Source organism: Galeopterus variegatus, unplaced genomic scaffold, assembly GCF_000696425.1.
Source record: "Galeopterus variegatus unplaced genomic scaffold, G_variegatus-3.0.2 Scaffold3624, whole genome shotgun sequence".
Taxonomy (NCBI): Eukaryota; Metazoa; Chordata; class Mammalia; order Dermoptera; family Cynocephalidae; genus Galeopterus; species Galeopterus variegatus.
Genome location: NW_007729735.1, coordinates 68,974 through 85,176, shown reverse-complemented (window position 1 = coordinate 85,176; position 16,203 = coordinate 68,974). Strand labels below are relative to the sequence as shown.

Below are 16,203 nucleotides of genomic sequence, written 5' to 3'. Positions count from 1 at the left end.
AGATGACTTTACTTGTGAATTCTGCAAAACATTTAAAGAATTCTTACCAGAATAAGAATTCTGGTACTTCTCAAAGTCTTCCAAAAAATATGAAAAGGAGTGAACACTTCCTAATTCATTTTATGAGGCCAGTATTATCCTGATACCATAGCCAGATGAAGACGCCATAAGAAAAGAAAACTATAGGCCAATATCCCTTATGAATATGAATGCAAAAATATTCAACAAAATACTAGCAAACCAAATTCAGCGGCATTATTAAATGGATTATACAAGAGTATTTCAAAAGGCTCATGGAAAGATCCAGACTACCTTTTCATTCCATTTTTCTACAAACTTTTTGAAGTACCTTTGTACATCACAACCATGTAAGATTTATTCTCAGAATGCAAGGGTAGTTCTTTTTTTTTTTTTTTGTCTTTTTCGTGACCGGTAAGGGGATTGCAACCCTTGGTGTGGTGTTGACCGCACCGGCCATTCCTATATAGTATCCGAACCTGCGGCGGGAGCGACATTGCGCTCCCAGCGCTGCACCCTCCCGAGTGCACCACGGGGCCGGCCCAAGGTAGTTTAACATTAGCAAATCAATCAATGTAATGCACCACACTAACAGATTGATGGTGAAAAAACCACATCATCATATCAATTGATGCAGAAAAAGCATTTGATAAAATATAACACTCTTTCATGATAAAAACATGAAATAAACTAGGAAGACAAGGGGACTTCCTCAACATGATAAAGGTCATTTTTGAAAAACCCACAGATGATATACTCAGTGGTAAAAGACTAAAAAATTTTTCCCCTAATATCAGCAAAGACTAAAAAATTTTCCCCTAATACCTGCAACTAGACAAGAATGTGCACTTTCTCCACTGTCATGTACAGAGTACTGAAAGTTCTAGTGGAAGGAAGGGAGGGAGAGAAGGTGGCTGGCAGCTCAGGGGGTTAGAACCCAGCGTTATAACACCAAAGTCAAGAGTTTGGATCCCCGTACTAGCCAGTTGCCTGCACTGCCCCCATCCTCCCCAAAATGAGATACCATTCACACCCACTAGGATGGTGTATCAGTCTGTTTATGTTGCTTTTAACAAAATGCCTGAAACTGGGTGATTTATAAAGAAAAATGAAATTTATTGCTTATAGTTTCTGAGGCTGGAAAATCCAAAGTTCATCTGGTGGCAACAACAATCACCCAAGCATCTCACATTGCAAGATGGTGGAAGCAGAGAGAGCAGAGAGAAAGATAGACTCTCCTCTTCTTTTAATGCCCTCAGAATAATGCCCCTGACCACCATTTTTAATCAATTCACTACTGCACAGTCCTACAATCCAATCACCTCTTTGAGGCTCCACCTTTCAATTACCGTAACAGGATTTCCCACCCTCTTAACAGTCACAGTGGAGGCCAAGTTTCTGATACATAAAACTCTGGAGATAATTCAAGCCTCAGTGAGTTTTGGGGGCATGTAATCCAATCCACTACAGATGGCTATTATATGAAAAAAATAATAACAACAGGAAATACGTGTTGAGAAGTACATGGAGAAACTGGAACCTTCATGCACTGCTGATGAGAATGTAAAATGGTGCAGCTGCTATGAAAACAGTTTGGTGGTTCCTCAAAATCTTAAAAAATAGAATTACTATAGGGTCCAGTAATTCCCCTCCTAAGAATAAGCCCAAAAGAATTGTCAACAGAGACTCAACCAGATATTTGTACACCAATATTCACAGCAGCATTACCACTAAGGCCAAAAGGTAGAAACAACCCAAATGTCAACCAACAGATGAGTAGGTAAACAAAATGTGGCGTATACATACAATAGAATGTTAATCAGTCATAAAAAGGAATGAAGTTCTGATACATGCTATGACATGGATGAACCTTTAAAACATTACACTAAGTAAAATAAGCCATATGCAAAAGGACAAATATTATATGATTCCACTTATGTGAGTTATCTAGGATAGGCAAACTCAGAGAGATAGAAATAGAACAGAGATTACCAGGGGCTGTGGGAGGGGAGACTGGTGAGTTATTGCTTAACGGATATAGAATTTCTGTTTGGGATGACAAAAAAAGTTCTGGAAGTAGTGGTGATGGTTACTCATTGTGAATATACTTAATGCCATTTAGTTGAACATATAAATATGGTTAAAATGATAAATTTTATGTTATGTAAACTTTACTGTAATAATATAAAAAAGTGATTCTTATGCTTGTCCAAAGTAAGAAGAAAAATGAATAAATAAATAAATAAATAAAACATTAAGAAAAATAAGTGGGAGAGATAATAGGTGCCCTTATGTACCATTAAGTGTCCAGCACAGTGTCTGGCACATAGTAGGTTCTCAACACATTCAGCTCCTAACTCCTCAAAACTCACCACCTTAAATTTTTCTTAGGGCTTTACACAAGAGATAATGGAGTAGGATTAAGAACGTAGTTAAACCAAAATCAGGAGCAGAAAAAAAGTTCAGAAATAGTGGTGAAAAGGCACAAATTTAGCCTAATACTGACAGCATGACCAAACTAAGAGCAAAAATAAAGACAGACCTGAAAGACTCAGATATGCAGCCACTTGAGTTCTGTGGGTCCTTTTCTCTCATTAGCTCCCATTCCAAATGGAGTTTCTCTAGTTTGTTTTCAGATAAGCATATCCAATATAAAGCTATCATCCAGTCATCACTAACACTCAGCCAATGACAGAGAGTTTACTATTTCATGGGAAAAGGGTAAAAAGATGAGACTCTTACCATTTCATAAGCAAATGTTTCTTGTCTGCAGACACGATCTATTGTTATGGTTTCTTCTCGATGTTCCAGGAACTTCTTTCTAGCCCTGTTGCAGATACAAGAAAAATCAAAGTTCAACATCCTTTACTGGGGCCTCAAAAACATCTTTAGTATTTAACTTTTGGGGCCGGCCAGTTAGCTCAGCCACCATGTAACACTAAGTTCAAGGATCTGGATCCCTGTACCACTCAGCACCAAAAAAAAAAAAAATAATAATAATAATAATAATAACTTTTTATTTTGACCTAACTTTAGGCTTAAATAAAAGTTGTAAAAATGGTAGAGTGCCCTATATCACTAGCTCAGTTTCCCAAAAGTTAACATCTTACATGAGCATAGAATAATTATCAAGAACAGGAAATTAACATTAATACAATATTATTAGTCATGGACCTTTTTCAAATTTCACACATTTTTAATTTAATGACCCTTTTTTCTGTTCGATTCCTATCCAGGATCTCACATGGCATCTGACTAAGAGAAAATAACAGATGTCTCCCTGAGTAAGGTTACAGTTTCTCACTCTCTTTGTATTCCGTGATCTTGGCACTTTCGAAGAGCTCTAATCAGTTACTTTGTAAAATGTCCTTCAATTTGGATTTGACTGCTGTTTCCTCATGACTGGAGTAAACTTAGCATTGTTGGCAACAATACCACAAGAATGATGTTGTCCTTTTCAGTGAATCATATCAAGAGGTTCCTGATGTTAATATGTCATATTACTGGTGATGTTTACCTTAGTTAAGTTCCTCTCTGCTAGGTTCATCCACTTGGAAGATAATTTCTCTTCTCTGAACTTGATTAATATTTGGGGGAAGATACTTTCAGACTATGCAAACTTTGTTTCTCTTCAAATTTTCACCCAAGAATTTTAGCATTCGTCAGTAGACTTTGTCTGCAACATTTATCACTGTGGCATATGGTCTCATGGTGATTCTCTTTTTTTCCTCCTTCTACATTTATTCGCTGAAATTCTATTATAAGAAAGACTTGTCTCTTTCCTCCCATTTATTTCTTTATTGAATCATCTATATTAGTACAAACTCATATTTTTTCCCTACGGGTTAAAATCTAATACTATCATTATTTTGTTGCTCAAATTGTTCTAGATTTGGTCATTAGGAACTCCTACAGGTTGACTCCTGTTTGTTAAACACGTCCTCATCTTTTTTTTCTTAATTAAATATTTGAGCATTTTCCTACTTCCTGGTACCACAAGATGTTCATGGCTCATCCTGTATTTTTCCTGACCCAGCCCTAGAATCAACCACTTCTCCTAGGAGCCCTAGTTCCTTTCTTGGAGAGAGGTGTTCAGAGACCAGTATTTGGGCATTAGGTGTTCTCATTGTTACTGGAGGCACTGCTTCTAGGCCTCTCAGCTGAAACAGGCAGGAAACATACAGAGGTATACTAACCCATGCATGTGCAAACATCTGTACTTCTGTGTTTTTCTGTTATATTTTTAAAACCATGAATTTATACTGAGACTTCTGGTCCCAAACTAAAACTGCAGGATTTATTTTAATATTCAACTTTTCCTTGTTTATAACTTTTCTACACAAGTAAGAAACAGCTCTCATTGGCAACCTATTAACTTATTTGTTCAATTCTAGTAAATACATAAAGTAGTTACAGAATTGCTAACCTATACCTCTGTGAGAAACACTAACTTATGAATAGTTCTTTTTCTCTTCAGCCCTACAACATTATATCAAGATACACTTTTATACAGACTTTGGTTAGTTCTTTCTTCCCCAACCTCTTCACTGTTGTTACGTCATTCATTTGTAATACAATTAGGTTCGTTTGATAGTTTTTGTATTCAATTTTGGGTTCCCTCCACCCACATGCTGGTTGGTTTTGTCTGATTCCTTTTGGGGTAGACCCAACTACATGCTGTCTGTAAGAGACTCACCTCACCTGGATGTTACTGATGTTTCCTTTGTGACCTAATACATAAAACCATTTTTTGTAAACGTGCCATACTGTCTCCATTGTCAGGGTGTAAATTTTATGTATATCTACCTCCATAAGATGTACATTAAAAATGCCCTTTGTCATGTTTAATGCTTGGGGGCTTGAATTCTATTTGTCTGTATTAGAATTGCTACTTTTGGTTCCATTTATCTCATACACAGTACTTTTGTTCAACCCTTTACTTTAAGCCTCTCTGAATCACTTTGTTTTAGACGTGCTTCTTGTCTCTGCAAGATTTTTGTTTTACAAGCCAAACTGAAACTCTTTTTAATTGGTTGCTAAAGAATGATGTATTTGGACTCAACTCTATCATAATTTCTAATTATATGTATTTTGTTATATTAGTTGTTTTTTTCATGAGATGAGTATTCTTTTCTTTTTCTTTTTTTTTTTTTTTTAGAAAATATGGAGGGGGATTGGTATTTCTATTTTTGTTTTAGTGGTTACTTTTGTACTTCCCCCCTGAGTATTCCTTAAAACCCACCTATTGCCCACACATTTTCCTCTTTTCTCCTCCCATCTTTTTAGTTGCAATATTGTACTTTGTTATAATACACAACAGTGTGTAATTAGTCTTCCACCATCATCCTTATAGTCCCGAAAATTTCCCAATCATTAATTGATCAGATGAAGCTCATCCTCTAGTATACTCCTCAGAAATGGCTGGTGGTTCAGAAATTACCCAAGTTCTTATATGTTGAAAACTTTTTTCTATAACCTTGGTATTTGAAGGACATCTTGGTTTGATATAAAATCCTTAGTTCACACTTCCAATTAAGTTTTTAAAAAAATACTACTTCATTGTTGCCTTGCGTTGTATGTCAGTTTTGCAAAGTCTGATGCTTTTTGGAATTCTGCCTTTGTAAGTTACGTGTTCTTTTTGCCTGGAAGCCATGATAATTTTATCTTTATTTCTGAAACCTAATAAATTTTACTAAGATATATCTCAGAGTTGATAATTCTGAGTTAATTTTTTCAGGTACCCAGAGAGCCTTTTCAATTTGTAGACTTAGTTTGTTTTTGTTTTTTTCTGTTTCCATTAAGAAATTTTCTTTAGATTATACTTTAAAATATTAATTCTGTTCCATTGCTTTGTTTTCTTCAGGACTCTGATAATATGAATACTTCTTTGCTTGTCTCCCACTCCTAATACTTTCTCTGACTCATTTCATTTTTTCCTTTACGTCATTTTAATTCTCTTGGCTGTTCCATGCCTTTCTTCATTGCTTCTTATTAAATTTTCATTTGAGTCTATTCTCCTTTGGGTAGCTCATAATTTACTCACTTATGAGACAATTTTGTCTTTTTCTTCCATTTCTTTCCTGTGTCAGTCAATTCTTTTTTTCATTTCTCCCTTTTCATCATTTCCATTCTCAGTTTTTAAATGTCTAATCCAAGGTGTTCTCATATCCTCAAGTGCTGGTTTACTCTTGACAGAAGTAGAAAAAAATTCATATGGAACCACTGAAGATTCCAAATTGCCAAAGCAATCCTGAGCAAAAAGCATGAAGCTGGATGCACTACACTACCTGACTTCGAAATATACTACAAAGCTATAGTAACCAAAACAGCATGGTACCGGCATAAAAACAGACACATGGACCAAAGGAACAGAACAGAAAACCCAGAAATAAATCCACATATCCACAGCCAACTGATTTTCAACAAAGGTGCCAAGAATGTACATTGGGGAAAGGATAGCTTCTTCAATAAATTATGCTGGGAAAACTGGATATCCATATGCAGAATAAAGAAAGCAATCCCTATCTCTCATCAAATAACAAAATCAACTCAAAATGGATTAAAGATTTAAATGTAAAACGTGAAACTATAAAACTACTACAAGAAAACCAAGGGTAAACACTCCAAGATACTGGTCTGGGCAAAAATTTTCTGGCAAAGACTTCTAAAGCACAGGCAACAAAAGCAAAAACAGACAAACGGGATTCTATCAAACTAAGAGGCTTTTGCGCAAAAAAGGAAACAATCAACAGAGCAAAGACACAACCAGCAGAACAGGAAGAAATATTTGCAATTTATTCATCCAGCAAGGTATTGATATCTAGAATATACAAGTTAAATAACTCAGCAAAAAAAGCCAAATAATCAGATTAAAAAGTGGGCAAATGCCCTGAACAGACATTTCTCAAAAGAAGACATACAAATGGCCAACAGATATATGACAAAATGCTCAACATTGCTAATTACCAGGGACATGCAAATCAAAACCATGCTGAGAGATCATCTTACGCCAATTAGAATGTTTATTACCAAAAAGACAAAGAAAAAACAACAACAAATGCTGGTGAAGATGTGGAAAAAGGGAACTCTTATAAACTGTTGGTGGGAATATAAATTAGCACAGTCTTTATGGAAAACAGTATGAGATGCCTCAAAAAACTGAAAATAGAACCGCCATATGACCTAGTAATCCCACTGCAGGGTACTTATCCAAAGGAAAGGAAGTCAGCACACCAAAGAGATATATCTGCATTCCCTGTTCACTGCAGCACTATTCATGATAGCCAAGACATGGAATCAACCTAGGTGTCCTAATATATGAATGGATAAAAAAAATGTGGTATATACACACCATAGAATACTACTCAGCCATAAAAAAGAATGAAATCCTGTCATTTGTGGCAACATTTATGAGCCTGGAAGACATTATGTTTAGTAAAATAAGTGAGGCAGAGAAAGATAAACACTACATGTTCTTACTCATATGTGTGAGCTAAAGAAAAAAATACTGAGCTTATAGAAATAGAAAGGAGATTTGTAGTTACAAGAGCCTGGGAAGGTGACGGGGGTGGGGGAGTTGTAATAGGGAGAAGTTGGTTAACAGATACAAAATCACAGCTAGATAGGAAAAATAAGGGAGCACGGCGGCCCTCCCGCCGAGGGTTCGGATCCCACATACAGACCGGTTCCCGCTCACTGGCTGAGTGAGGTGCGGGTGCAACACCGAGGGTTGCGATCCGTTGCCGGACACGAAAAAAAACAAAAAAAAAAAAAAATAGATAGGAAAAATAAGGGAGCACGGCGGCCCTCCCGCCGAGGGTTCGGATCCCACATACAGACCGGTTCCCGCTCACTGGCTGAGTGAGGTGCGGGTGCAACACCGAGGGTTGCGATCCGTTGCCGGACACGAAAAAAGACAAAAAAAAAAAAAAAATAGATAGGAAAAATAAGTTCTAATGGTCTACAGCGGGGCTAAGCATCTGTAACAATAATTTATTATATGTCCTCAATTGGCTAGAAGAGAGAAGCTTAAATACAGTTATCACAAAGAAATAATAATTTTTTTGTGATGAATATGCTAATTACCCTGATTTGATTGTCACACATTGTATACATGTGTTGAAATATGACTCTGTGCCCCATTAATATGTACAATCAATATGTCAATTAAAAATTAAATAAAAACAAACAAACAAACAAAAAAAACACATACACAAAATGTCAACTCAACCTCCTCTACCAGTCAAAATTAGAATTAAAAATAAATTTGGGTCCGGTCAAGATGGCAGAATAGATTGTCCCCCAGCATCACTCTCTCCCAGAAATCAACCAATTTACAACTGTATAAAAAAGCAACAACAGCCAAGCTGAGGCTGCTAGAGCTCAGGGGAAGAGGAGGAGAGACCTACGGAGTACATGAAGGTGAGAGAAGCCACAATGAGAGAAAGAAAAAACTGCATGGAGTATTTCATGCCATGGCTGCCTTAAGGCTGGAACTGCTGAGCACACGGAGCAAGAGCTAGCAAAAGCCGCAGCTGTGCCCTTCAGATGGAGTTGCTTGGAGGTAGCAGGGGATAAGAGGGCCTTGGTGGCCCCCAGGCCAGCAAGACCACTAATAGGGTTCCCATGGACCCACATAGGAGCGGGGAGCCACAACAACTGAAAAAATGGAGCCACTCAGAGGCTGGTGAGTCATCGCAAGGGACTGGTGCACGGCCCATCCCACAGGAAGTGTTTGCGGCACAGGCAGTGGGAGAGACAGGCCCACCGGGGGAACACCAGGGTACAGCAAGGACAACTGATCTGCACCCCGATCAGCATAGGAACACTCAGAGGAGACTGGTCAGAAATAGAATTGCATGGGGTGCAGTTTGATGAAAAGACTCAGATCAGTTACTACACAACCCAGGTGCACCAAGTCTCTGGAGAGCCAAAGTGTGGAGGATACTAACGTTAATAAAGCACGTTTTTTTTTTTTTTACAGGGCCTTAACCCTTATCTTAGTAGGGACACAATCCTTAGTTTTAGCAGGGCCAAAGCCCTATAGTTTAAGGAATAGCCTAAGTGTTTAGAATTACACATAGAAATGCTAAGATTGGGAAAAACAGAAAACTTTCACAGGACTAAAGTCTCTGTTGTAGATAAAAAAAACTGTTATACAGCAAAAGTGATTGCTCTAAGGGCAGTTGTCCTTGGTGCAGCTAAACCTAATGATGGGAAAGTGTGTGAGCTAAAAGCTTCAAGGTTAATGGTTGAGGCATGTTCCACATCTTGCTTTCAGCTGTTTCCTTAAGTTTCTTAGGGAACTAAGCATTGTCATAGCAATTATCTCATTGCTTCTTTTTGTACTTCACATAGCTTAGTTTTTTGATCCCTTTGATAGTAAACTGCTTGAACTACTTTTAAGTTGCACCTGCTTTAATGAAGATTGTCATGTAGCCAGTTTGTTTACTTTTTCACTATGACTGATTAACCAGCTGTGTTCTTTTCTGTAACTTTCTTGCCTGGACAATAAAAACTGAGAGAAAACCTGATTTGGGGCTATTCCTAGGATCCTTCTCTTTTGAAGGAATTCCTCCCGGGATTAACCCCTTCAGTCCTCTCACTGCTCTGGAGAAATGGGCTTTGAGTAATCCTTTGCGTCTCCATCACCCTGGGAGAGGTGACATGGAAGTACCTATAAAGTCAAACATTATAGCCTGTGCTGCACAAAAAGTCTTCCCTAGGGAAGCAGCGGCACAGCAGCAATTTAGTTAAACCACAGAGCTCAAGTGCTGGTCCCAACAGGAAATTCCTCCACTTTAGAAGTAAGCAAAGGACAAAAAAATTAGTTCCCACTCAGACACACCACCAGTGCCTCGGGTCCACCCAGGGATGTGAGGCATGGAGCCAGGCACTGGACCACCCCTCCCCTCAACCAGGCACACTGTGCCAGTGCCTCGGGGCCCACCTGGGGTCCCGAGGCATGGAGTCGAGGACCAACCAGCCCCCCCCCCCCACAACCCAGCACACCACGCCAGCTCCTCAGGGCCTACCCAGGGACCCAAGGGATGGGTCTGAGGACTGGGTCTGAGGACTGGACCCCCCACACAACCAGGCACACCACCAGCACCAAGGAGCATGCCAAAAACATCACCTCCATGTGGGTGGCCCACCACAGCCATGGCCGCCATGAAAGTGGCTAGACACCACAACAGTGATGCAGATGGTCTGCCAGCCGCTGGAGTACATTGACACAAGGAGTCACCAGCAGAGATAAAGAAGAGGATGTCTCTTTCCACAAAGCCCATTCAAGAGTGACAGAAGAAAAACTGCTCTATGGTAATATTGGGGGGTCTGATCACTCCTCTTAGCATTGGACAGATCATCTAGGCAACAAATCAACAGAGTAACCATTATTCTTTCAGAAGGAGAGAAGAAATCTAGGGTAATTAGATGGGGGCGGGGGGAGGGTGAAGGGAATGGGGTGAGATTGGACAAGGGACATAAAGAGTAAGTATGATTTATAACAATATATATGCTAATAACACTGATTTGATCAACATATCTCAACGTTGGACCCCCAAAATATGTATAATCAATTTTGATTCAATAAAAATTTAAATAAATAAATACATAAATTTGGGAGGTAGAATGAAGAAAAGAAAAAAAATTCTAACTCACAAGACAAATTGTTGGCCTCTCAAATTACTTGCTTCACATAAGTTCTCCCTAAAATTATTTATGTATACAAATAAAATATAATAAAACATGAACTCTAAAAAGAAAGATGCTTATTTGAGTATATTCAATTATATATGGAGTGTAGACTTATAGGTTTTCTTCTGCTTCCTGGTTATTTTCAGAGCGAATGAAGGTAGTCTCCCAAATTGATACATAAAAACAATTGTTTTCTGATTTTCTGAAATAAATTATTTTGTTTTGTTCATTTTGTGATACATAGGGGTAGTGGTGGTAGTTTACAAGATTCCCAGTTAATAGTCCTCTTTTCCATCATTCTAGCAAAGCCCAGATATATTAGAGTTGATTTTTAAAAATTGTTTTGGTGGTGGGATAAGAGTTGTGAGTCCTACAATTTTATGGTTCTCTTGGCACATACTGGTAAAGAGTAAATGGTAAAAGGTGTTTCTTGGCCACAGAGGTGAGGGAGGTAGATAGAATAATCTGAAATTGCTATTGTACTAAAAGTAATGTTGCTGAAGCTTTTGGGATAACAGGTAAGTTTCAGTAGTACCCCTGTAGTAACAATGCTCTCTCTACCCACATATCCTTTGTTTGGAGAGAATAGATCAACTGGATCTCCTTTGCTGTCTTCTTTTTTTTTTTTGTCTTTTGTCTTTTTCCGTGTCCGGCAACGGATCGCAACCCNGAACTCTAAAAAGAAAGATGCTTATTTGAGTATATTCAATTATATATGGAGTGTAGACTTATAGGTTTTCTTCTGCTTCCTGGTTATTTTCAGAGCGAATGAAGGTAGTCTCCCAAATTGATACATAAAAACAATTGTTTTCTGATTTTCTGAAATAAATTATTTTGTTTTGTTCATTTTGTGATACACAGGGGTAGTGGTGGTAGTTTACAAGATTCCCAGTTAATAGTCCTCTTTTCCATCATTCTAGCAAAGCCCAGATATATTAGAGTTGATTTTTAAAAATTGTTTTGGTGGTGGGATAAGAGTTGTGAGTCCTACAATTTTATGGTTCTCTTGGCACATACTGGTAAAGAGTAAATGGTAAAAGGTGTTTCTTGGCCACAGAGGTGAGGGAGGTAGATAGAATAATCTGAAATTGCTATTGTACTAAAAGTAATGTTGCTGAAGCTTTTGGGATAACAGGTAAGTTTCAGTAGTACCCCTGTAGTAACAATGCTCTCTCTACCCACATATCCTTTGTTTGGAGAGAATAGATCAACTGGATCTCCTTTGCTGTCTTCTTTTTTTTTTTTGTCTTTTGTCTTTTTCCGTGTCCGGCAACGGATCGCAACCCTCAGTGTTGCCCCCATACCGGACCGGGGACCGGCAACGGGATCGCAACCCTCGGGGTCACTCCCGCGCCTCGCTCAGCCAGAGAGCGGGAACCGGTCCATATGTGGGATCCGAACCCTCGGGCGGGAGCGCCGCCACGCTTCCCAAGCGGCGCACCTATCCAGTGCGCCACCGGGCCGGCCCATCCTTTGCTGTCTTCTATCAATGGAAAGCAGTTCCGTTAAGTAGTCTTAGAATGACTATTTAACATGGCTTAATAAAATCATTATAAGCCAATTAATGTTATTAATTATAACAAAAAAGTCTGATTTGTTACGATTATCATCAACCTTCTTTTTTCAGTCAATCTCTAAAAATCACTTCCTCGGTTTTAAAAGTTTCATTCATTACAGTCATGCTAAAAATACTTATTGACTCCCTATTATGTACACAGTTCTACAAATTGGAGGTATGGCAGTGAGTATGACAGACAAAGCTCATGGAACTTTTAAGTGTAGCTAAGAAGACAGAAAATTAAACAAGTATATTCTAAATGTGATGAGTATTTCAATAGAGAAGCATGGGGTGCTATGTGAGCATACAAGGGGGCTGATATGGTTTAAATGTTTGTCCCCTTCAAATCTCTATTGGAATTTATCCCCAATATATTTAAAAGGTGGAGCCTTTAAGAGGTGATTGGATTGCGAGGACTATGCCTTCATGAGTTGATTAATCCATTCATGGATTAATGGTTTAATGGGTTAATAGGAAGTAGACTGGCTTTATAAGGAGAATAAGTGAGCATGTAAAAAACGCTCTTGCCACTCTTCCTATGTCACCAGGGCACTCTGTAGGGAGTTCCCACCAAGAAGACCCTCACCAGATGTGCCCCCTGGACCCTGGACTCCCCAGCCTCCAAAACTGAAAGAAATAAATTTCATTTTCTAATAAATTACCCAGTTTCAGGTATTCTATTACAAGTGACCAAACACAGATAAATACAGGGACCTAAATAGAGTCCTTAGTCCTGTAGCTGAGACATAAAGGATGAGTATAGATCAGCAAGGCCGGATAAGGAAGAGTGAGTGTTCTAGGCTAAGGCCTGAAGTGAAAGAGCATGTTCTAGGAACTGAAACATAGTTCATGTGGCTGGAACACTACAGAGACAGAACTGAAAAGATCAGCAAGATCTTTCCATAGAGGCCTTTGTGAGCCACTTAAGGAAGGATTTAGGACTTTAGCTCAAGGGCCATCAAAACATTTTAAGTGAGGAAGTAACACAATCAGATGTGCATTTTATACAAATCCAACTAATCAATCAACAATAATTACAGAGCACCAATTAGAGCAAGGCTGTACAGTAGGCTTAAGGGCAATACATAGATGAAGGGGTTTGGACTCTGAATGAGCCTTCAAGGACTTGAGAAATGTTCAAGTTCAAGGCAGTATAAATGCATCCATTTCCTAAAGGAGAGAAGGGTTGTGGTAATCTGGAAAGGAATTTTAGGATCTTAAAGACGGGGTAGGTTTCAGATAGGAGAGAGGCCATGAAGGCTTCAAATGTCTAGCTAAGGAGTTTGAAATTTTTCCACGTAGGAGATGTAGAGCCATCGACCAGGCATTTTCTACGCAAAATATCATGCTCAGGTGATGGTATGATGGATAAATCAGAAGAAGAAAGAACTAGACTTAGGGGAGACAAGTAGGAGCCTTTCATGGTGCTCTAAATGTTAGCAGTAAGATCAGGGAAACAGATTCGGCGGTTACCACAAAAGAAAAAAAGAAAACCAAGGTAGTCAAGGCATGATGGATAAATCAGAAGAAGAAAGAACTAGACTTAGGGGAGACAAGTAGGAGCCTTTCATGGTGCTCTAAATGTTAGCAGTAAGGATCAGGGAAACAGATTCGGCGGTTACCACAAAAGAAAAAAAGAAAACCAAGGTAGTCAAGGGTTCTAATCTCTGTACCAGCCAGCCACCAAAAAAAGAAAGAAAACCAGAGTAAAGTTGAAACAAGTGCCTGAATATTTGACTGGAACAATAGTAAGGGTGGGGTCAAGGATGACAGAACAGCTGAGGTGGTGTGAAATAAGTGGGCCATAAACTGGAAATTATAAATTTCACTACTGCACAATTTCTCTCAATAGTACTATACAGTAGTACTTCCCAAAGTATGGTTGGCAGAGTAGAATTGATCTGTGAGAGAGTCGCTATCCAATCTGTACAGAAAACTAGAGTAAGCACTTAGAAACTTTCATTACAAGTTGACAGTAATTTTATATATGTTGAATTTAATAATAAAAATTTGGATTTACATTGTGTCTGCCATTTTTAAATTCCATTTTTCTAGTAATTCATTTTTATAGTATTTTACAAAAGTATGGATCTGTCAGAGATTAAAAATTTAAAAACAAAAAGTTCCTTTACCACAGGTAGTTTGAGAAACACTATCAGAGTATTTAGTTTGCATCCCAAATCCAAGTAGATGAACTCTACCTTGGTAAATACACGTTCAAAAATAAACACAAATTTGAATATGGACTGGATATTAAAGATTACATATTTATTGTTAATTTTCTTAGGTGCAATAATACCACACTGATTATGTAGGAGAATGATACTTTTAGGAGCTATATGCTGATGTACTTAGGAATAACTTATCATGATGTCTGCAACTTACTGAATGGTATAGCAAGAGAAAAAGAGGCATCCCATACACATACAGCTAAAGCAAATACTCAGTACTCATATGGATGGCCAAATGTTAACAATGGTTGAATTTAAGGGGTGGGTATACGGATAACAATACTATACTTTCAACTTTTCAAAACATAACCTTGAAAAAAAGTTAAATAAGTAGCACATAATAAAAGCAAAGTCCTTCATACCCCAAAGTCACCAGGTCAGTATCCTCTGGGATGACTTCTGGATCCTGGCCTTCCTCAAGGCATTTCAGTTTATCAAGGCTAAAACAAACAAACAAAAAAGAAAAGCAATACTTAGAGGTTGGCCATGCATCTTGTCCACAGCAGGTCAGGGTTGTGTCCTAAAAACATTAATGAGTAAATAAAAAGTCAGATAAAATCCAGCAGGCAGAGAGAACAGGCCAGAACCCAAAACAATGATTTCTGCCCCAATACTTTATAATAAAAAGGATGTATGGCCAATTGACGGCGGCCTGTATTGTTAAATGGAAAAAGAAATTATTAAAAGTTATGCTCATGGGGTCAGCCCACTCGGGAGAGTGTGGTGCTGATAACACCAAGGCCACGGGTTCGCATCCCTCCCCTTATCGGTCATCTTTAAAAAAAATAAAAAATAAATAAAATAAAAGTTATGCTCATGTTATCACCTCAACTAAGGCCCTTTTTTGGGAAAATTTATGTAATAGCATATTCGGGAGGTCCCCAAAAGAGACCACAGTTAATCAAGGTTTTAACACTCTACTAAGTCTCCTCCAGCCTCACCATTACTCAGGTTCCTCTATTGTCAAAGTGTCTGTCAATAGTAGGTACACTTCTCTTTTACCCTGACTGCTTTTGTTTATTAACAAGCATTTTAAAAAATAGCGAATAGAACAATCAGTCGTTTATGCAGCTGTCTCGTTCCTTCACTCCAACTCGCAGAAATTGAGCATTCGTATCCCAGTTCCCGCTGTTCCGGGAAGGCTCCAGCGGATTGAAAGCTTTGAAAGGGCGGTCCTCATGTCCTCCCACCCCGGGTCTAAACTACAGGCCCTCCCAGGGACAAGCGCCAGGGGAGCGCAGGAGCAGGGCTGCACCCTGGTTGGCCCCAAGCTGCCAGAGCCCCTCAGCCCCGCACTCACCCGCACACCGTCCTTAGCTCGGCCGCCGCCTCCAGGCTGCAGCCCAGATCTCTGGCCACCGCGGCATCCTCTCGCTCGGAGTCAGTCATCCCTTGTCGCCCGGGCAGCGCGGGTGCCGGCGGCTCCCTCAGCGACAAGTCCCCGGCCCCGCGCAGCCGGCCACGCCACAACTCCCCAAAGGCGCCCACATGGAAAGCGCGCGTATTTAGCTCGGGAAGCTCGTACTCTGGAAAGTTGCAGCCGCTGCTGCTGGGGACCGGGTCCCGCCTGCTGCCCACCCCGCTGCACAGCGGGCCACCCCGGCTGCCTTCAGCCATGTTCGCCCCACTCCCTTCCCTGCAGAAGCCAGGCGGTCAAGGCCTCGCGCGGCGTGATGGGACTTGTAGTTTCGTTTGCCC

General features: G+C 39.4%; 1 protein-coding gene across 2 annotated transcripts in view; it reads right to left on the bottom strand.

Annotated features, from left to right (window-relative positions):
• Window positions 1-16,122, bottom strand: part of SNAPC3 (small nuclear RNA activating complex, polypeptide 3, 50kDa) — a 34,463-nt gene extending 18,341 nt beyond the window's left edge. For both annotated transcript variants that reach the window (XR_551437.1, XM_008585585.1), the window contains exons 1-3: window positions 15,806-16,122; window positions 14,868-14,945; window positions 2,761-2,845 (exon numbers count right to left, since the gene is read on the bottom strand). Coding sequence is in view for 1 of the 2 variants with exons in the window: in XM_008585585.1 (XP_008583807.1) it covers window positions 2,761-2,845; window positions 14,868-14,945; window positions 15,806-16,122 (480 nt within the window). In the remaining variant the exon portion in view is untranslated. The remainder of the gene's footprint in view (window positions 1-2,760; window positions 2,846-14,867; window positions 14,946-15,805) is intronic.
• Between the last annotated feature and the right edge of the window lie 81 nt (window positions 16,123-16,203).